This window comes from Urocitellus parryii, chromosome 2 (genome assembly GCF_045843805.1).
Source record: "Urocitellus parryii isolate mUroPar1 chromosome 2, mUroPar1.hap1, whole genome shotgun sequence".
Lineage (NCBI taxonomy): Eukaryota > Metazoa > Chordata > Mammalia > Rodentia > Sciuridae > Urocitellus > Urocitellus parryii.
The window spans coordinates 171548276-171571667 of NC_135532.1; the positions used below are offsets into that span (position 1 = coordinate 171548276).

General features: G+C 43.9%; 1 protein-coding gene across 1 annotated transcript in view; it reads left to right on the forward strand.

Moving 5' to 3' along the window:
* The window catches only part of Kalrn (kalirin RhoGEF kinase), a 440727-nt gene that overhangs the window by 8679 nt on the left and 408656 nt on the right, over positions 1-23392 (forward strand). Inside the window, exons 2-3 of the mRNA XM_077795355.1 lie at positions 16140-16332; positions 19779-20291. Coding sequence (XP_077651481.1) covers positions 16180-16332; positions 19779-20291 — 666 coding nt within the window. The 5' untranslated portion in view covers positions 16140-16179. The remainder of the gene's footprint in view (positions 1-16139; positions 16333-19778; positions 20292-23392) is intronic.

The following is a 23392-nucleotide window of genomic DNA, read 5'->3' on the forward strand; positions in this document are numbered from 1 at the left end:
CCTTTCTGAAGTTCATCCTAGGTAATCAGGATGATTTAAATTTAGCTGGGATTCACTTGGCTGCGATGTTGGAAATAAGACAGTTCCTTGAATGTAAATGCTGAGAGACAGCCTAGCATGGGGGTGGGGTGGGGGGGATATGTTTTTCACTTGGTGGGCTCCAGATTTGGATCTATTTCTCTCTTCCCCATTATATGATAATTTTCAACACATTTTCACTAGTCATTGGTTGGGTCTTATGTACCCTTCACTGGTATTTGGGATTATGTATTTTTTCCAGGCATATATTACATACTGATGCTTCATGTTATGATGCTAGTTTTGTACAGAAATTGCCTTTATAATAGGCACTTCTGGCAGTTTAAGTATGCTGCCACCAAGTGGTGGAGTACTTGAGTTCAGCTGTCTATGAAGAAAGGATGAGTTGTCAGAAGCTCCAAACAGTAATGTTCTGTCCTGATCTCATTAAATCTGCTGTTTTCTGGTTTTAATTTTAAAATTTTATTGAAACATTGAAATTTAAGTAACTGTAGGTGATGATTATTATTATTCAACTATAAAACGTGTTTAATACAATCTTTCTCAGAAAATTGTAGTAAATGTTAAATAAAATAATGCTAATGACAGTGGTTAGCCTAGGTATGCAACAGTTTCCAGTCAAAAGTGAGAATTTTATGATTGTTTTAAGAATAAGTTCCAGGCTGCTCACTGAAAAAACTAACAAGGCTTGTCGTCAGAGAAAATGCCCGTTTACTGAGGCAGCTCTGCATGTTTACAGAGCTGGGGGTGGTTTGACAATTATGACAGTTTAATGATTGAAGGGTTTGACAGTTGGCATGGGGTGCTTTCTGATTGGTGGGTAAGGATCATGTGAGCCAGCAAGGCTAGTCTGATTGGTGGGTAAGGATCATGTGAGCCAGCAGGGCTAGTCTGATTGGTGGGTAGGGATCATGTGAGCCAGCAGGGCTAGTCTGATTGGTGGTAAGGATCATGTGGGCCAGCAGGGCTCACCATTGGGCGGCTCTCGGAGGATGGGGAAGTTAGTCTTTGGAGCCGGGGCAATTCCCAACACTCACTGCTTGAAGGCCAATATTTGGGGGACAAGAGTTGGTAGGAAGGAATCAGGTTTATTCAAGGACTGACATATTGAGAGGATGGAGGGACTGTTGACCTCAAAGCTCCATCTTCAAACACTCAGGTTGCAAAGGGCTTTTATGGGGCGGAGAGGTACAAGAAGACAATGGACAGGAAAGTTGTGTGCTAATAGGGTCTTCATCATCTAAGGTATGTGTAACTTCCCCTCACCTCCCAGCCAGAAAATCACTATTGACCTTGACCTCCCTGAACATGTTACTTTTCTGTGAGTTAAGCCTCACACTAATTTACATATTTTGTGTCCATTGATACACTGAACTAAAGTCTAAGAAGGGGCATTACAAAGGTCACCAGGTTCTGTAAATCAAAAGTAGTAATATTATTTAGCAGTCAACAATGTCAGGCAAATGGAAAGAGGACATAATCTTTCCAAAAGGATCAGAGACAGGAGGTAAAAGTGACTCTGCAAAGGAACTTTCAAAGGGGCAGCCCAGTTACCTAATGATGCTATTTTTTTTGGGGGGTGGGGATGCTTAAATGTGGCATGTATATAATAATTCTTAGCATTCTTTTATAAAATCAAATATTTTTCAATCTCAAAACAAAAACAAACAAAAAACTGGTTTGTCTTCAGTCTTGGGGGTATTGAAGTCATGGTGCCCCCCCCCCCCATGATTACTTCTCAGAACTCCCACTGCCTCCTGCAACATTTTCATCAGCCACAAACATTGAAGATAAAAGTCTCAATTTGTCCTTTCAAACCATTCCGTTCAAACATTGTTTTCTTTCTGTGAACATGAGAGATGAGAACATAAGGAAAATGCGGCTGCCCAGGGCTCTGCTGCAGAGTGTGAGTGACCAGCTCTCGCAGCACCCCCCCAACCCCAGCTCTCCACTGTCCTCACTGAATGTCTCCCCATGCCCACTCTACCCATCTCCTCTCTTCTGGAACTGCTTTAGAAGTTATCAGTGAACACTGAAACAAGAACTCCTGAAATTCTTTCTTAAATGTCTAGCATTATTACCTAAGGAGAACAAATAACTTGAACAAAATTTGAAAAAGACTTTTGAATCTAGAAAACTCCTCATGTTGTGGGGAGGGTCTGTCCCTTGTGAGATAAGATTGTCCACAGGACTTTCTCTCTGATAGGCAGTAAACCTTTCAAGGATAGGAATGGGGGCTCTTATTCCTTGCCTTTGAATTTGCAGATCACCACTTTGCTTTCAGCTAGGCTGGGAGCTCCCCAAGGAGAAAGGGCAGGGCTTCACCCCCAGGTTCCTAAGGGCTAGTGCCAGTGAATGTTTTTCAGATGTGACGTCACTGAGGCCAGACTGAGGTCTCCTTCTGGATGTCCTCCTTCCTCTGTAAGGGGTTGTACGAATAGCTCTGTGACAGAGAGGGAGCCTGAGCCCTCTGCTGAGGATGAAGTGTCCAGGACCTTGGGAGACAGCAGGAGTGGCTTCCCTCTCACCAAGGACGTGGATTCCTGTTTCTCAAGTATGAGCAAGTATGACCACCAATTCTGGAACCCAGACAGGAGCACTTTGTCAGCCACAGTGACTCAGCAAGGACAAATCTGTTTCTGGATAATTTACTGACGCAATCCAAGCCTGTGTCCGGATGGCCCTGGTCCTTCTTTCCATTTCTCTTAAGACTCCTGCTCTCCTGACCCCCACTTGTGCTAGGTCTCTTGAGGATCAGTCTTGGTTTTGAGAGCTTCTCAAAAATTCCAAAATTGGTACATTTTTCTTCCTCTTATCTCTCAGACTGTTCTGTCCCAGCTGGAATTTTATCTGTACCCATCACTAGTCATTAATTCACGTGCAGGTTTTGGCCTGGTGCCTGAGGCAAGGTCTGGGTGCTGTGACTTGCCCCACCCTGGTTCCCTGCACTGGAAGAGAATGTCCTTGATTGCCAGACAGTGGGCTGTTTTCTCTGCAGGAAATTCAGGCTTCCAACTCACTGACTGCAGAGAATCTCTGTGTTATGGGATGTGCAGGAGGGTAAGGCCATTCCTTACCCTCACCCACCTCTGACCATGATGGAGTACTCTATTAGGACCATGGCAAGTTGGCCCAGGTTTAATTCTGTGGACACACAGGACAGTTATTTAGTTCTCACACACACCAACCCAGAGGGGAATGGCCAAATGATCCTGTGGCTTTTTAGACTGTCCTTAAACTTGCAGACTCATGAGGGCAATAGTGTTATGCCAGATTCGTGGGACCCCAGTAGACCTCCAGGAGCCAGATCCGATGCAATCACACAAGAGTCTTTATTGCAAGCTCGAGCCTGGACTCACAACCAGTGGTCGTTCCGACACAGCGGTCCCAGGGATTGAGTCCCTGTCCTTTGCCAGTGAAATTTTGTAAGTTTTGGGGGGATACTCTACGCGTCACAACATCACACAGCAAATCATTCCATACTGCGGGAAAATCAAACATCAACTCTTAACATTGATTAGCACATTCAATGGAACAAGTTGGGTAGGGGTTATTGGTTAGAACAAGAGGGGGATTCCTTTGAACTGATTGGTTTAGGCCACGAGGAGTGTATGTGCTAAACTACATGGTTTCCCAACATGTTATCAACCACCATAAACTACTGGGAAGTCATCTGGCATTCCAGGTATTTTCCCTGTCTCATGCTGATTGGTGGTTGCTAGGGGGGTTGCTATGGGTCCTCACCTAGCCTAACTGAGTCAAGGACACCTGCGCTGCAGATCTCTCCTGTTATTTGTAGACAAACAACTCGGCAGGGTGGGTATGTGCTTAGGAGTGCTCTGTGGGTTTTTCCAAGGACAAGGGTCACACCCCCTTCCTTGGACAGGCTTTCCTCTGAGGTAGAGGCTGGTTTCTCAAAAATGGAGTCACATCAGTTTCACAATAGGGTACCAATTCTTACTTGGACTTAATCCAAGATCATTTATTAAAGGTAAAATCTGACCTGGAGGTAAAGGAAGGAGGTGGATTAGAATCCTGGAGTTTAAGGTAGTAAGGAGTTATAGAGGTTATGAGGTCAGCCCCTTCACTTTGAAAGAGCAGAGTCCTGTCCAGAGGAGTGTGGTGCTGTGTCCAGGGCCAACTAGCTAGTGGTGTTGCTGCAGCCTGGTACCAGTCCTGAGCTCTCTGCAACCTCTGACATGGACAGAGCCTATGACCCAGAGCAGCACATGGGGGTCAGGGCCTCCCTGGTGTCAAGGGCAAAGGAATTTTTCTGTCAACACAGAGCTTTCAGATTCTCTAAGACAGCTATTCAGGGGAATAGCATTTTTTAAAATCTGATTTTGAGCAAAGACCCAGAGCCCATAATACCAATCCTTCCTGTTCCATTTCAAGTTCTAAATATGCACCTCCTCACTGATCCCCTCACCCTCTTCTGCTTTCCTTGACATCTCTTGCTGTTCCCAGGGTCACTCATCAGTTCTCTTGGCCAGAACAAATTTGGCTAGCTATCAAACGGAAGGCAGACTGGTTACAGGATGAGGGTCACCTGCGCTGAACTGGTTTGTGAAGTCCAGTCAGTGGTCATGCCCTGGAAAGTGACTTTGCGTTAGGTATGGTATGGCCAGCATTGGTGGAGATGTTTGTGCATGTGCCTATGTACACTACAAGCAGAGGGCTCAGGCTTTCAAGAGGGTGATGACTATTTAAAGAGAAACAGGAAGAAGGGAGCAGAGGAAGCCTGTGCAGGCTATCCTGAGGGCAACTTCCTGGAGGGTTCCACCTGCCTCCCAAGAAATCGGAGCCTAGCTGAAGGGCCAGGAGGAGGGGGTGTATCTGCGAGAGGGCAGGGAGAGGTGGGGATGGGGCAAGAGGAGAGGCACTGGAGATGGATGCAGAGATCTGCTGCATGATTTTAGGGCTTTGGACCTCACTTTATGACTACTCCTGGGAATGCTGGCTAGAACTGTGTTCTCAGTTAACACTTCACCATGCCTTGGGGGGTGGGGAGAAATGGCTACATCCCTACTTTGTAACAGAGGGTTTTTGTTTGTTTTAACAGCCTCATTTGGGTAGCCAATTTTAAAGAGGTAGAAAACACCAACCTTTCTCATCTGGTCTCTGCTTAGGTTATCCTGGGTATCTGACCAGGGCAACAGTTGGGTTTGCTTCTGGCAAACTCAAAGGTAGGAACTGGCTAGGGTTAGTTCCTAGACTTGGAAATGGGTAAACAAATGTCCAAGGTCTAGCTCTTAAATGGTACCTAACCATGGCTGTATGTTAAAATCACCAGGGGGAACTTTAAACAACTATTGAGGCCAACCCCAGGCCTTCTAATCACAATCTCCCCACTTCACAGAGGAGGAATTGGGGTTTGGATAGAGGGGAAAACATTCCTTTGTACTGTCCCACCTCCCACTCTGGCCCTGACATCTCAAGTTAGAAGAGAGGAGGCAATAAAAAAAAAAAAAATGGGTTGTTAAAAGAGTAGAAACTCCAAGGAGGCTGCTTCCAAGGTGTTCTTTTTACCACTTGTGATTATACCAGTTAGAAAGCTCAAAACAGGTGCTAATGTGTCCTTAACACTTTTCTTCAACACCTGCTGGTTTCTGGTTGCTTAAGAAAGTGGGTGCGGTCTGGTGGGGCAATCAGCAGAGAGCTGCCAACACCATTAGAACAGCAATGCAGAGCCCAAAGCAGGTTAAGGTGGATCGGGAGATCCTATAGAAGAGGTTCTCCATGCATTTGGGAAAGATGTAAGAATTCCAAAACAAATGGAGTCAGGGGAATCATTTTTTCCTCAGAATCATTTGTCCCCATCCTTTTTTATTTATTTATTTGTCCTGGGGATTGAACCCAGCGGCACTTAACCACTGAGCCACATCCCAACACTGTTTTATTGTATTTTATTTAGAGGCAGGGTCTTGCTAAATTGCTTTGGTTCTTGCTAATTTGCTGAGGCTGGCTTGAACTCACGATCCTCCTGCCTCAGCCTCCAGAGCCACTGGGATTACAGACATACTCCACCTGGCTCCAGGGACCATTCTTTCTCCTCAAATTCTGACCTGAGAATTCAGCTTATGAAAAGATTTAAAGAAGTACAGGTATAGTACAGCTAGGACAAAAAGCAAAGTGATAAAAACACTTGTTTGAAGTTATTTATTTTTTCTTCTTTTCCTGGTCAGTGCTGGTTATGAACAGTCTCCTAGTGATAGAGCACTTGCCCCACATGCAGGATACCCAGGACTGAAAAACTAAAATAAAACCCAGGAGCCATGGGTAAGACTTTTTTAGATCTCCCCCAATATTGTCCTGCACTGTTGGTCCAGCCTATACCTGTAGGACTAGAACAACACAGTGGCATGACCTATGCTGCCCTTATTTAATGGGGAGTCCTTAACTTGCCTTGTCCCGCCTCTCTGACACTTGGTCCTCAATGACCAGACTAGCCTTCTACTCCAGTGTTAAATTTGTCCCCATCCCTGGACAATTTATTGAATAGGTCTGATTTGAAGATTCATTCTGCTCCATCCTAGTCTAAGGGGCCTTCCTGGGCTCCCACACTGGGCTTCTGACACCCCCAGCTCAACATTCTGCAAACCTCAGTTAGCACCAAGTGAAGTAGCCCCCAGCAGTGCACACTAAGGAGGTAAGCAGAAATCCTTGTCTGTTCAACTGATCTGCTGGAGCGGGACATGTCGTGGATCTTTGCTCCTATACCTACCATTGGGATCCATATTATATTTATTACAGCATCTGTTTCTAGTGAGAATCTGCTAGACATTCATAGAAATGGCAAATCTCAGGTAGCATCACAGGAACTGGGACAAAAAGGGTCAGGCCATATCTCTGCTGCCCGAGCCCAGTGGATACCATTAGGATGGTGCTCATTCCTGAAGTGGGGTGCTAGTACTCGCCCAGGATATACTGGGCTGCCAAGCCAGATTACTGGATGTCTGCTTCTTCAAGGAGGGTTTTTTCCTATCAGTTCTAGAGTGTTCATTGCCTAACTAAAAGCCTGGAGAAAAGCAGTGGAAACTTGAATGTCTGGTCCAGATGTCCAAGACACCCAGCAAATGCTAAACAGGTTCCTTCCCTCCTCTGGACTTGCTGCCCTTGGCTGAAATGTGGGGTTGGGAAAGACTAGCAAGCATAAGCACTAAGGTTCCTCCAAGCTCAAGTGTTCTCTGCCTTTGTGTGACAAGATGGCATGGTACTCTCACACCCAGATCCTGGAGTAAACAGACCTAGATTCAAATCCTGATTTTTCTTCTTTTATATGACTAAGAATGTTATTTAACCTCACTGAACCTCAGTTTTCTTAACTATAGGGTGGGATAACCATAACTCTACCTGTAAAGGATAAATAAGATATTGCATATAAAATGCTTACCATACATAAAGCCCCAGGTGCTCAGTACAAGTTAGCTTTTATCATTAACACATGAATATGTCCCGTTTTTTCATATAAAGAACTTCTCCAAGTTTCAGTGGTTTGGCTCTCAGTTGATATCTTTCTAACTTTAGGTTTTGAGGTCTTGGAGATTTAGAGCTCTGGTCCACCTGAAGCTGTTGGTCTCCTGCTTTCTGACTGAACATGTCTGCCTCCTCCCTAGCCAAGGAGTAGCCAGGACACTATCTGTCTTTCACTACAGGGCCTTTGCATAGGCTGTTGCTCTGCCTGAGGCTTCTGGTGTTCTCTTAGTTAGTTTCTTCACATAGTTTAGGTATCTGCTTAAATGTCAGCTTCTCGTGTAGCCTATCCTGACCACCTGACAAGCTCCTAAGATATCATAACTTATATTTATCTTTATCTAGCTACTATCTTGTGTCCATCTCTCTTTTCAGAATGTAACCTTCATGTTTGTCTTGCCCACATTTATATCCCCAGGGCCTAGTAGTGGGACAGCCCAAAAGTCAATGCTCAATAAATATTTGTTGGATGAATAAAAATGGATAATATGGTGCATTTGTGTTATACCATATTATTTATTAAGTACCTTCACAACTAGGTTCTCCTTTGGAAACTACATAAACTCTCTGTAGAGATAGAGATTGAACAGCTAGAACCTGGCTGTAGTTTCTTCCCTGGTCAGGTAAACACAGGGTTATGGTGATGCATAGGCAGAGCCCTTAGCCCAGTGTAGGATGAGTGGGCAGAAGGGAATGAATCTTTAGGAGAGGACTTCTTGGAAGAAGAGGCTTATGAGTTGAGCTTTAGAATATAGTTAATATTATCTAGGCAAAGATGGGGTTCAGTGGGCAAGCACAAAGGTCTAAAGGCATGAGAGGGCAAGATCCCTCTCAAAGTTTAGTTTAGTATGAATAATATGTTGCCTGTTTTAGATAGAGGAGTTCAGAGAAGATAGGGAAGATCAGAGATGAAGAAAAGTCAGACACTGGGAGTATCCAGGGTGGCTCACTAAAGTGGCCAGGATAGAATCCAGGGAGATAGTTTGAGCTTTGCTTGGCAGGGACCTGGGAAGGATTCCAGGGGCAGGGACTGGGAGGGGAACTAGAAGGAAGTGGCACTTGGCTCCCTGAAACCAGACTGCATCAAGGACGAAGCCCTGGCCTGGGGTTGTCACTAATGGGTTCTCAGCCTTCCTGTCAAAGACCCAGAGTGACCTGTGGCTTGAGGAACTGGTGCCCTAGTCACTACTCTCCCAGCTGATGCAATTGAGTCTTCGAGTGTGTGAAACAGGGCTGGGATAGTAATGGCAGCCAAGACAGAAGTCAAATGCCAAAACCAACAAGTTGTGGAAGTGTGTGAGCAAGCAGGGACTGGGTTGCAGAGTGGAGGGTTTAAGCCTCTTTCAAAGACACAAGAAAGCATGACAACAACAGCAGCTGCCTCTTATAATGCCACCTGGGGATTTGTTTCACTGGTGGGCTGCTAAACTGTGATCTCTGGCATGGGAGGCCACCACGAATAAAAAGGGTCAGTTGTCTCAGGCCTGTTCATTAGTTCCTCACCCACTTACCCACTGAGGCCCTGCGCAGCTGGATTCATCAGACCTGGGGCCAGTCCCCACAGAGTTCACAGTAGCCCATTTGGTCAAGAGATGAATATAGGGGTAACATACGTGGACAGACCTAAGACACCCCTAGACACACCCAGGATTTGCCCAGAAGTTTGAGATGAAGCTGTCAGGCAGACATACTGAGCAGAAATCAGTGATTTCATGGCCATTTAGCAGTGGAGAGGGAACCCTAGGAATGCATCTTCATGCAGCATCTGATTGAGTCCAATAAGCCACACTGGGAGGGCATCTGCCACACCCTTAGGGGAAAGCCTCCCCTGACCAAGTGAGGAGGAGCTCAGTCTATGCAAAAAGAACCACAGATATTGACTCCCAGGGCAGAAATCTCCCCAACTCCAGGCTTGCAATAAATGATTCCATTCTCCAGTAAATGAGAATATGAGGCTATGGAGGGAGAAACTCACTCACATTTTCCACAGGTTCCTGGATAGTGAGCTTATTGGGTTCACCTTGCAAATGTTCTAACTTGTTTCATTGTTGTGCTGTCTGATATGATTATACGTGACCCGCTGTTTATCAATGCAAATCCTAGCATCTGATTTAAGCAAAACGAGGATTATTAATCTCTCACAAACACACCTAAGAGAAGAAGTGTCTGAATGATGGGGGAGACTCCTGGGCTTCATCTCAAAACAATTTTCATCAGAATATTTGGAAGTTGTTCCCCAAATCAGCATTTTAAAATAAGCATCCTAGGTGATAATGAAAGTCACTAAAATTTGAGAAACATCCACATAAATTGGTGAAAATGCTTTTTTCAAGATAGTACATGCTTGCCGAGTGAAAGCAGTCTCGGTGACATTTAATGAACAAAAGCGTAAATGGTCTAGAATTGAGTACAAGAAACAGCTGATCAATCATCCGGTCATTCAAAATATACGTTTATGACTGCCGGGCTCCAGAGCCCTAGAGAGTCTATGAAACAGTTCACGAAGGGACTGTGATTTATCACTCAGGGTGAGAAGCTGACCAAGGGGGCCCAGAGGACAGCTGGGAAGCAGTGGGGCAGGGTGAGGGCGGGTGGAGGGAGGCATGGCTGCCCTCTGTCCCCCTCTCAGGGACAGGTGGGCAAGGGAAAGCCACTCACTTCTCTTTCTCCTTTGAGGCAGACGTGAAGTCCTGCTGCTCCACATGCCACTTTCCTGTGCTCCCATCCCCACCATGCGCAGTGCAAAATTCTGCCCCTGAAAATTTGGCTTATAGTTATCTTTTAAAAGGTCAATCACTTAAAGGGCAAAGGAGGGCCACCTGTTAGTTATGTTCCAGTATAAATTGGTTTCCTACAACTGCCCCATCTGAGTGAGGAGAGAGGCGGGCTGGGGATGGGAGCCCTGCAAGGCTCAGGTAGCCCTGGAGCACCTGGCAGACCACATGGCTTCTGGAGTCGGGGAAAGGGGGTCAGGGGCTGTCAGTGCACCAGAAGCAGTCTCTGCTGACTTTGATTTCTTTTTCATTGTCCTAGATCAACTAGCATGACTGCTTCTCTGCTTCAACATTAATTCCATCTCCGCTTCCCACTAAAACTGCCCTGACCCCCGGGACCTGGACCTCTCAGGTGCCAGGTGCAGTGGTTCTGCTCTCATTAATGACCTCCCTCTCCACTGTGGCTCCTCCCAGAAAAGCTCTCCTCCCTTGTTTCTTGGATTTCACTCCCACCCTAGTTCTCTCTAACCTCTGTGTTTTGTTCTCAGGCTCATCTCCTTTCTTCTCTCTTAAACATTGATATTCCTGCCAGTTCTGTCCTTGACTCAGAAGATGGTTCTTTTCCTCTGCTTTATTTCTGTCAGGTGATCTCACCCACTTCTGGGCACATCAGCTTGCGCCTGTTCATGGATTTATTCATTCCTCAAATATCAGGCACTGTGCGACTCCAAAATCAGAATGTGCAGTCCAGGTTTCTCTTGTCATCTCTAGATTGCCTTCAGAATTTCACATATGTTCAAAATAGATCCTTTATATTAGTATTTATAACATATAATAAAAATAACTATCCTAGGCTATGTGCATATGTGTTTTTTTGGGGGGGGGCAGCAGATGATTTATTAAAGGTGTTCTTTCCAGGAGAAATTCGTAGAGAGTAAGAGAAGCAAAATGGGGAAGAAGATGGACCAAGCAAGGATGTGGCCTCAGAGAGTCTTGCTGTAGCTTCACTGGGGACCTGTGCAGACTCTGAGCATATATCACACTTCAGAGTCTCTCTGCCATGAGGAAGTGGAGCCAGACTTCATGACACCTGTGTAAGAGAGGCACTCTCAGCCCTGGGGTAGGGTGGGAACTGCCTGGCTCTCTGCTGAAGAAATAGTGCCATCAGCCAAAGGCAGGTTTCAGAGAGAGTGGCAGGTATAAGCTGACAGGTACAATATGCAAGGAGCTAGAGAAGGAAATAGTCAATAAAGGGACCCTGGGAGGGATATCAGCAGCAGCTAAGACTGATGTACCACAGACTGTGTGGCACCATTTGGGTGCTTTCTGTATATTAACAAACTTAACCTTAAAGGCAGCCCCTTAAGGCAGTTACAACTCTTATTCACATTTTACAGTGAGGGAATTGAGGCCCATAGAGATTAAAAGTAATGTGCATAAGGGATTTGCAACAAGTGAATGGTGGAGCTGGGTTCAGATGGAGGGAGTTTGGTTCTAGTATCCACACCCTGAACTGCTGCCTCTACCTCCTCAGTGGGTTGAGTCTTCCTACGCATCAGGCACCATATGCCACTGGGAATCCAGCAGTAAAATGAACACAAAAATCCCTGCCCTCATTGAGGTTACTTCCCGGTGAGGAAAGATGAACAACAAATGAATAAAATATATTATCCAGATGGTAATAAGTGCTAAGGAGATGATAAATTAGGGGAGGAGGGGGCAGGGAGTACCAAATGATGGTAACAATTTTAATCAGGGAGGACTTCACTGAGCAGTCATTTTAGCAAGAACTCAAAGGAGAAAGTTCCTCTGCTTCTATTCTCACCACGCTTTTGGGCTGATCCAATCAACTCTCCTGCTCAGCTGCAGGGTGTTCTTTCCATGGTATCTGATTGTGTCTCTTACCTGGTGGCACAACCTTTAGGGGTTCCTCATTGCCTTTAGGAAAATCCAGCACTCCCACCTTGGCATACAAGTGGGTCCTGATTTGAAGCCTGCTGCCCCTCTAAGCCTTTTCTCCTGCAAGACCTGATTTAACATTGTGGTGCTTGGAACAAGAGAACAAAAGGAAGCCCATATACCTTTTCTCTGAATATTTAAAATTAATGTAACAAGCTAACAAACTGTTAAATAAAACACGCTCTGTCCTTCTACCTTGAAAAATCTATCCTTGTAGCAACCTATGAGGCCATCTTCAATTTAGACTTGTTGGATTCCTCTGAGTCCCATGTCAAAGCGTAGCAGCACAGGGGGATCAGCCCCAGCTTGCACTCTATCTGCCTTCTTTGCCTACTCCTCAATCTGTCCTACATGGCAGGGACTCATGCCTGCATGTGGACACTCCAGCTCACACATGTCTTTCTAGTTATGTACTTGCAAATAGCCCATTGCCGCCCCTCTGCCTAGGGGTACATCTACTGGTGGTGCTAGTTGCCTTTGGGGATTGGATCCTGGAAAGAGGTGCTCATGAACCCAGGAAGTAGGCTAAGGGCCCTGTGGGCTGAGAATTTTAGAATTTCAGGTTCTAAAAACCTGGTTTAGAAGGGGAAATGGGGAAGATGTGTAGCATAGATCTCCATGGTCTCAGCAGGGTGTGTGCAGAGAAATGCCAGATCCCCAAACATGGCTAACACCAAGAGCAGCATGTGTCATTCTCTGCTTCTTATTCATGTGCCTGAACCAAAGTGAGATGCTTGAACTTTCTTCATCTTCTTTTGTTTCTTTGGTTTTGTGATTTTGCACTGATTGCAGAATGGAGGTCATTCCCCAGAACTTCCTTTGCCCTAGCTTCTTTCATCTCTTGTGAGCTCCCTCAACTAATCTTCTCATTGCTGACCCCCAGTGCCTGTCTCCAAACATTACAACCACACGTAGTGTCTGTATGGTGGGTATGGAGTGATAAAGGGACCTTAGCATGGGTTTAGGTCTGCTGTGCTTGGCCACTTCCTAGTCATATGACTTTAAGTGAATGTTGTGCTTCAGTTTCATTTTTCTCTAATGGAGATAATCATTCCTAACTTATAAGGTTACTGTGAGGATTAACATATGGTGTCACCCACAGTCCCTGGCATAGAGTAAGCATGTGGTAAAGTTGTCTCCCCTCCCTCATCTATTTCTCTTTCCTGAAACCAGACACACCAAAAGCACCTGGGGAGATTAGGCTGTTTCCCCAGAAAGAAGCCAATTGGATTAGTTCTCAGCATTCAGGCTCTAGGCCTCTTTCTCCCTTGCCTGAATTAGTGTGAACTTTCTGGAGAATATTAGTACCTCGTTTCTACTTTCAGTTGTCAGAAATGATTTGTTAATAGTGTGTAACCTGCTACTAACAACCACATTTAGATGTTGGGATAGTCAACTTCCAGGATTGGAAGTGACACTGAGTATCCATTTTTGGGGACATAGATTTCTCATCTCAGAACAATATGATAACAGATGGAGCCTGAGGAACAGGGCAATGAATAAGACCCTTTCTCTAAAGCTGGGCAGAGTCCACAGTCACCTTGCAGTCCACTCACCTGATGTGAGTGGGTGTGCAACAGATGTGAGTCAGGAGAAACTAAACTCACTGAGCCACTAAACCTCTCTAGAAAAAATGGATAAATGAACCGATTCACAAAAGAAATAATTGTGGGCCGATAAACTATAGCTGGTAATCAAAGACAAATTTAAATGAAATGCAATGTTTTTTTCTTAGAAATAGACAAAAAATTTTAAAAAGTCAGTGACGGTCTGGTTAGGATATAGTAAAGGGGTACTTTCAAACATTGCTGTTAGATGAAAGTTGATACATTTTCTTATAAATCAGTAATGATAATGACTGTGTAACAGTTTCAGAGAAGCTTTAGATATGAGAAAAAAGCTGTATGTTACAGTGCAAAGTAAACCACTATGTAGTCTGAATACTGTATTCACAAAAAAGATTGAGAGGACATAGGCCAGAGTATTATAAACTCCTACCACTAGCATCTCTTATGTAGGTTTTTTAATATTTTAGCTTTATGTAGTTATCAGATATTCCTGTTATAATAGGAGATAAATGCTGTAATTTAAGCAAAAGTCACATTGCTTCAGACAACAGGGCAGAGAACATTATGAATGGAAGACCTTGGCCGCTTGTGGATTCACTGAGTGTCAGAGAAGAAGAGGCAACTCCTTTCCTTTGGGATGCAGAATTTGGGGAGAAACAAAGTCTCAGCTTTCCTCTCCACTAGAGAGAATCCCAGCACCTGGGGCATTTCCTAACTGAGAGCTAGAGCGCTAGAGCATGTGTGTGTGTGTGTGTGTGTGTGTGTGTGACATCGACAGTTAAATGAGCTGCAACCTATCAATTTTTTTTATAAAATCAAAACAAACTCTCTTCTATTATTGTTACTGGTTGAGATTAACTAATGAAGGCTGAAAATAAGTTTTTGTCCCCTTTTGTGGCTTAAATCCTCCAACTATAGTGTTATCCCTAGTGGCTATTGACCACTGTTATGTGGTGGGCACATCTGAGGGACACGTAAGAGACACAGCAGTTTAAACAAGCACCATCTAGGAAATAGGGAATTAGATGAAAGACCCCAAGGAAATATTACACTAGTACTTATGTGAAATGTGAATTCACCAAAGTCTACTTGGACTTACAAATTAAATAGGTATGTTAAGTAAACCAGAAATAAGAGAAGGAAAACTCCCTAACTACCAAAACATAGACTTTCTTCCCAAAGTGAGATATGATAGCTCTTTTGAGCTTCATTTTCTGCTTTCTGTTTTCAGGAGCTTTAGTCAGAGTTTAAGTATTTAAATAAACTTTGCTACTGGATATGTTATAGAGCAACATCTTGACATACTTAGTCTGCTTCTGTCTTGGTTTTCAAGATGGTCCCTGTCACTTCAGCCGGCCTGAATTTTGAGAGTCACATCCCCACCCCAAATTCTAAAACTGCACATTTTCATGCCCAAGTCTTGCAGTAGGGGAACAAGAGACAAAGAAGCAGCTCAGCATCCACCCGTTCCTTCAGCCCCAACCTTGCTCTCTGAGTGGTTGTAATGACTCAGAAATCTGGTTTTGTAAAGTTGACATGTATTTTGAACCACAGGTAATACATCTTAAATAACAGTGATGGCAAATACATGTTATCAGTAGTTTGTGTGCTGTCCCTAATCAATTGGCGGAACCATCCTAGAGCCCTTTATTGAAAAGGATTCTGTGACCCAGTTTGTCTTCAGCAGTGAAGAGTAGTGGTGTCTTCTACAGAGGTGGACACACCGGGAAGAAGAGCATTCCTGCTGAGGATGTTCCATCTCAGATTTAAGGGTCAGCAGTGTCTCTGTCTTTAGAGAATTTGAATGCAAATGGAGAAAATATGATTCATCCTAGGAAGGAAAAGGAGACAAATTAAAAGGGAAATAAAATTGAATATGAATACCAAAATGATAGACATCCCAACAAGGAAATGGACTCTAAGGAAGGCTATTATTTGCTAAGTGCAGGCAGAAGGCTGAATGTCAGGACCATTGATCAGTGGGATTAGTTTAGAAAGGTTTTTGGAGGCAGTACATTTTGAGCTGGGTCAGAGACCCAGTATGAGGTTGGAAGGCTGTAAGAATGCAGGTTCCCAGGTGCTTTTTGTCTATGTGCTATTCATTCATTCATTCATTCATTCATTTTTGGTACTGGGGATTGAAACCAGGGATGCTTTACCACTGTGTTACATCCCCATTCCTTTTAATTTTTTATTGTGAGACAAGGTCTCACTAAGTTGCTGAGAGTCTAAGTTGCTGAGGCTGGTCTTGAACTTACCATCCTTCTGCCTCAGCCTCCTGAGTTGTTGAGATTACAGGCCTGCACTTCTGTGCCATGTCTACCTGAGGACTCAGGTAGTCTCAGGTCCCCAGAGTGACCATGCCTGACCTCTGACCTCCCCACAGTGAGGACGTGTGCAAACGTGGCTTCACCGTCATCATTGACATGCGGGGCTCCAAGTGGGACCTCATCAAGCCCCTCCTCAAAACGCTACAGGAAGCCTTTCCAGCTGAGATCCATGTGGCCCTCATCATCAAACCCGACAACTTCTGGCAGAAACAGAAGACCAACTTTGGCAGCTCCAAATTCATCTTTGAGGTAAGCCTGACTTCTTTTCTACCTACCCTCCTTCCCTCCGCTCTGCCACTCACTCTTTTCTCACTTCTCCTTTTCCAATTACCCTACAATATCCAAGATGTCAAGGGCTGAGAATTCAGGATTCCTTGGCCTCCTTGGCCTTATCAGATGGAGCCTGGCTGGGTAGGAACAAGAGGTTCAAGAGATGGTGCCAAGTGTACAGCATTATAGGACAATCCCATGGTGGTGGCATGACACTGGAATAAGAGCAGTGTTGCAATTTGTGTCAAAAGCTGTTACAAGTTTATGTTCGTTGATCTAGTAATTCTTCCTCTAGGAAAAGATTCTTTTTTAAAAATTTCTTACATACATGACAATAGTAAAAGGCTAAACAAAAAGGTGAAAAAGCTTATTAAAATTACAACCAAAAATTGTCTACAAAGACGTTCATCATAGTATTTTACATGAATGAATATGTACATACACACATATCTACATATATAATACATTACTATATGCATGCATATATAGTTTGTAGCCCAACTTAATTTTGGCAATATTAATACACAAATATTATGAAACCATTAAAATATTAATTAAAAAATATCACAAAATGTTCCAGGTTATAAAACACTATGGGCTGTGTAATTTGGAATTTGTTTTATAACTATGGAGAATACTGAGATGTGTGAAAATATTTAGCAGTGGTCTATTCTAGGTAGCTGGATAATGGGTGATTTTTATTTTCTTCATTTTTTTAAGGATTGTACATTACTTCTATAATCAAGGAAAACATTGTTACAAATTTTTAAGAATCTCTTGAGAATTATTAAACAACACATCAGATTAAATCAAAGATTTAAACATCATTGTTCCAGCCAAATTTGAGCTGTTCCCATTTAAAATGCTGGTTCTCATCTGTAAGGAGATGAAGTGTGTACATATGTGCACATGTAGGTTGTAAAGGCATCACTACTTTTACTCTTTCAGCCATTTCCCATTCCAGACTGTTGTCCCCAGAAGTGGGAGTACCTGTATGTGGGGTGGTGGCCCCAGTTGGCTGCAGTTTGAGCACAATATCCTGACACTTGACTGAGAAAGTTCTCACTCTCTGTAAATAGAAGTTTGCCTGGGTATAAAAAACAGTTACTACCATAGTCTCCCAGCACCTTACTGAATGCTAGGAGTCCAGTAAGGAAATGCTTTTAATATTTTTGGGTTGTTTATACAGAGGTGCTAACAATAAGCTTATAAATTTATAAACTGAAGAGACTGAAAATAATTCTTTTCAGCTGGGTGCACTGGCACATGCCTATAATCCCCATGGCTCCAGAGGCTAAGGCAGGTGGTTCGAAAATTCAAAGCCAGCCTCAGCAAAAGTGAGGCTCTAAGCAACTCAGTGAGACTCTAAATAAAATACAAAATAGGGCTGGAGATGTGGCTCACTGCTCGAGTGCCCCTGATTTCAATCCCCAGTACATGTCCCCCAACCCTGCAAAAGATTATTTTCAGGAAGTTTTGAAATTTTTGCTCAGTGTTGCTGCCCTATACCTCCCATCACCTATAACTTCTTCACCCTAAATTCAGCAAACTTGTCTCTGCCTCCTAAAGAAAAGATACAGGACAAGATAGCTCAGGACTTCTCACTCAGGAAAATAATTGTAAATGCTATCTTAGAAACAGCAAAAAATGAATTCCTACCACAGACTGAGGCAACAAGACATACAGGGATGAGAGTACAGCATTGTTCAACAGCAGATACTTAATGAGTATAATCATGGGGATTTCCTGGGAGTGGTAAATTCAAAAGGAAAAGTCCTCTAGAATAGGGTTTCTCAAAGCTTAATGAACACAAATCCCCTAGGGATCTTGCTACTTCAAGACCAAGTAGGTTTGGAGCAGGCCCTGAGATTCTGCATTTCTGAAAAGCCCAAGTGATACTAGTGCTGCTGGTCCAAAGGCCATGCTTTGACTAGCCACTATCTAGAGTAGCAGGGTTTGTAATTCTGACTGCACATTAGAATCAAGAAGCTTTAAAAAACTACCCTGCCCAAGCTCTAGTACAGTTAAATACGAATTTCTAGGGGTAAGTTGTTTGTTTCCTCAAACTCCTTCTCAGGGAATTATAATGAGCAGTCAGGTTTGAGAAGCACTATTCCAGAGCAGTCCTCCTTCCTATGGTAACTCCTTCCTGTGTCTTAGGAGGTAGATAGAGGGAAAAGGAAGAAGAGAAAATGCTCAGAGAATAGCAAGACAGAGACAAACTACTTTCACAGGTTCAAGCCATGATGAAGCCATCAGATCATCATGGTGAATGCCAATGGGCCTGGAGCAGGTACTCCACACCTGTGAGTTTACACTGACACACTTAATCCCAACAAGTTCTATGGGGAAAGTAGTACAGGTTGAGTACCCCTTATCTGAAATGCTTGGGACCAGAAGTGTTTCAGATTCCAGAGTTTTTCAGATTTTGGAATATTTGCATAGACTTTACTGTTTGAGCCTCCTTAATCTGAAAATCTGAAATCCAGAATGCTCCAAAATCCATTTCAATTTTGGGTTTCGGATTAGGCTTCTCAACCTGATTTTTTCTCCATTAGAGAGGAGACTGAGGCTCTGGAGGCTTAAATAGCTTGCCTCATCACGTAGTTAGTAAGTATAGGGAACTCCAAACCCAGATATTTCTTTTATAGCTTCTTTGCCAGAGAGCAGCAAAGTCCAAAGCTTTATGGGAAGGAAAAGATATTTACTGATGACTGGGTGGCTACCTGCACTGTGATTTGCTGGGGACACTCTGCTTCCTTGAAACAAACATTCTCCACTCTGTTCTCCAAAAGCTTATAGGAATCGCATAGAAAGCTCAGTGCCTGGAACCTCTCCTCTGTTGCCCAGCCCTCGTTTTGTTCACTGTGCCAGTCTGACAGAGAAAGCCTCAAAGCTGACCCCAGCCTGATGCAGGAAAATGGACTATGAAATCTTTGCAATCCAAGTACCAAGTACTGACCCACATTGCTTAACCCAGCCATGATAATGCCCTGGCCACACAGGCCTGGGTCTTACAGCTATAGAAAACTGACCCCCCACACATGGGGTCAATATTCCTTCCAGCTTTTGCTTCTAGTATCTGAAGCCTTGATATGGTAGACTCAGGGTGGAGAGGAGGGAAGAGGAAGAGACACAAAGGTAGGCTTTCTTTAGATGTGAATGTAGGCAGGTAGAAAGGCTTATTGAGGCAGTCTGCTGTCAGGTGAAACCACTGACCCTGGCTGATCCTGTGGCTCCTTAAGGGTGGGCCCCACAGTTTCCCACTTGCCTCTTCCTAGGCAGGCTCTGGTCATTGTTATGTGGACTTACCTAGTCCTTTCCCCTTGCCTTTCCCTCTTCCTGCCTATTTCTGCCCTGGTCTTCCCTGTTCCCCACATCTTCCCACATCACTGAGACTCCCACTCTGTGTCTGCCTCTTCCAGACGAGCATGGTGTCTGTGGAGGGCCTCACAAAGCTGGTGGACCCCTCCCAGCTCACGGAGGAATTTGATGGCTCCTTGGACTACAACCACGAGGAGTGGATTGAGCTGCGGCTCTCCCTGGAGGAGTTCTTCAACAGCGCGGTCCACCTGCTCTCGCGCCTTGAAGACCTGCAGGAGATGCTTGCCCGGAAGGAGTTCCCCGTGGACGTGGAGGGCTCTCGGCGGCTCATTGATGAGCACACGCAGCTCAAGAAAAAGGTGCTGAAGGCCCCTGTGGAGGAGCTGGACCGGGAGGGGCAGCGGCTGCTGCAGTGCATCCGCTGCAGTGACGGCTTCTCAGGGCGCAACTGTATCCCCGGCAGTGCCGACTTCCAGAGCCTCGTGCCCAAGATCACCAGCCTCCTGGATAAGCTGCACTCCACCCGGCAGCACCTGCACCAGATGTGGCATGTGCGCAAGCTCAAGCTGGACCAGTGCTTCCAGCTACGACTCTTCGAGCAGGATGCAGAGAAGGTAGGAAGGGAGGCCAAGCCCAAGCTGTAGTGCACTGGGGCATAGCTGCTTAGGCAAATTGATGGAGGTTGCCGATCCACCTCTGATTAATGACGGGAGAAGTTTTGTTGAAAACTTTTTTTTAAAATGTGCCTATTAGTTTTAGCTGGTGTAAATTTATTTCTATGTTATATTTGGCCATTGATCACTGATTATTCGTAGGGCTTATCTTTATATAGTACTTATTATGTGCCAGGTGCTGTTCTAAGCACTGTGTTAATTAATTCCTTTTAATCCTCTCAAAACTCCTAGAGATAGGTTGATTAACATTATCCCATTTTACAGGTGAAGAAACTGAGAGGTTAATTCCCCAAGCTCCGAAGTGCAGTCTGGCTGCAGAGTCCATGCTCTTACCCACTGTTAGACACTGTCCCTCTGCATGCCTGCAATTGATGGTTCAAGCCTGCTGAGCAGCAAAAACAACAATACTAGCAGTGGCCACTGTAACATTAATTAGTGACTATTGTCCTGCAATGTACTTTGCTACTTACAAAGCACGTTCACATGTGGAGTCTTATTTAATCTCCACAATCCTTCATTCCCTGTGAGGCAGGTGGTGCTGTTTTGACACATAGGGAAGCTAACGTTCTTTGATCTTCTGCCTGCAGTGGCAGACCTGATGTGCATCCAGTACCTGCTCAGCCCCCAGTCGCCAGCTTCTCTGTCCACACCTCTTCTTTCTGGAGCACTTTCTCAAGTAAAGACACCATTTTCCTAACTGCGAATTTTCAAAGCTTTCCCCTTATCAGGAAAAAATAAGATACGAGAAAGTGAAAAAGAAAATGGCATCTAGTGTGTCTTTGCTGAGGACACAAAAATACCTTCTCTTCAAGCTAAAGAGGAGAAAGAAGAGTTTCCTATTGAATACCCTTTAAGAAGAGTAAAACAGGCTCTCTTCTATCAGTTTTCTGGGTGTGACTTATAGTTATTGCACCATCCTGTTCTTAGGAATACCATGGCATCTCTCAGTAACTTATGAATTTTACAAACAGTATCTGATATGATGCTTTTGTGTCTTTTAAGAATCCATATTGAAAAATCTCTAGGTATTTTATTTTATTTAGATTTTTAAAAGATTACATATTGATTGATTTCATTTACTTATTTCAGCAGTGCTAGGGATGGAACCCAGGGCCTTGTGCCCCAGCAGGTACTCAACCACTGAGCTACATCCCTAAACCCTCTATAGGTATTTTAAACTGATAAAATCAAGATATAAAACTTTCCATATAATTACAATCTGAACTTACATATAACAGGAAGAAATCTATGACAATGTTAATAGTCTTGAGATCCATAGAGCATGTTTATAGTTAATTTCTCTGTGTAAATTTTGTGCTTTCTAATCTTATAATTTATGAACACAAGAAAATCAATATATGTAGTTTTTAAAAGAACACAGATCCCTTTCTATATCAGAACTTTTAAACTTCACTTGAACAAGTTTTTGGAAGAGACATGTAAAGGAGTTTCCCTGACCTTCCTCGGTTCTCCTTGCCCAGTGGCCTGTCCTGCTTGGGAGGGGCAGCTTCGATGGTGGAATCTATCTATGCACTTTACTGAGTGACAAGAAGACAGGTCAGGAGCCAGTTGCTGTGAAACCAGAAGCAGGTACTTGACACCTATGGCCAATGCTGTGGAGGTTTGAAATACTTCCTTTTTACTAGAGATCTGTTCTCCTTGGGGTAGGCAAGCTTTGCAGCTTTGCATTGGTGTCTGTTTCAGTGAGCCAGAGACAGGAGGGGAATAGAAGACTTTGGTTTATGTAGAAGTGCTGCTAGATTTGGGGTCCTTCAGAGTATCCCTGAATCTCAAGCGCATTTGAAGCCTGCATGAGACAGAGATGATACTAATCTCAGAAACAAAATAAGCAGCATCAGAAGTCCTTGGGTAGGGAGGGCTGCCCTTTTAGAACCATCCTTTAGCCTCAGAAGTCTTTGCGTAGGGAGAGCTTCCCTTCCATTCGACTGAGCAGTCATTGTTCTCAGACATGTATCTTCTCAATTCATGCTCACAAGAATTGTGTAGTACATTATTTTTCCTATTTTACAGATGAAGAAATAGAAACTCAGATGGCATGGTTTTCCCAAACACACACTTCTGATTGGATAGCACTGGTAGTCTGTTTCCAAAGCCCACCCAGGCTCTTATATAGTAACCCTACTGTCCCTCTGCTCCCAGAACCTGCCTCATGTTACTTGAATACCACTCTTAGCCCTTCAGTCTCCTGATCCATGCCTTGATGATTCTAGAGAAGAGTTCAAATCCCACCTTTAATACTCACTCTTCAGCAGGGGTTCTGAACCTTTATCAGCCATGAACCTTTTTGTTCTGTTGAATCTTATGGATTCCTTCTCAGAATAATATTAGTGAAAATATGGAAAACAATTATTTAAAATGTAGTTATTAAAAATTTTAAAAAGAACAGTGACATGTACTACTACTTAATTAACAGGCTAAATAATAAGATCTACTTGAAGTCTAATAGCTATCAAAAATTTGACATAGTGATAAGCCTAATGTGATGTGGAAACGTGTGTGTTTCTATTGGTGTCAGGTGTGGTATGGCTAATACTATTGTGGGCTTATGCTGGAAGGGAATACTAGATAATTCAGCTAGAAGTAAATAAAAATAAATTTTTCCCCATCTAAATACACAATTCCTGAATTCTGTCTGTGGACTCCAAGTTTAGAATCCTTGGTCTAGGGTGTGCTCATACCTTATAAAGAAGTGTGTGTATGCACACATGCGCATGCGCAAGAGTGGGAGGGAGACAGAATATTAAAACCAAAACAGAGGGAGTGGGAAGGATGATGGGAAGAGGGCAGCCTGGGAATATTTTGACATTGAGTCAGTGGTGAAAATGCTGCTCAAGCTTGACCCAGCTGCCACAGAAAATGTGCTGGGTGTGGGGCTGGGGAGAAAAGCAGTCCTTTTAAGTTGTTTCCAGATTAATTTAAAATATCTATGCAGAGCTAAGTGCCTCGGCCTTTGACTTATTTGGTGTTTTTGGAAAGGGGTCAGGCGGGTGATGGTTTGGAGTCAGGACTGAGTGCACATC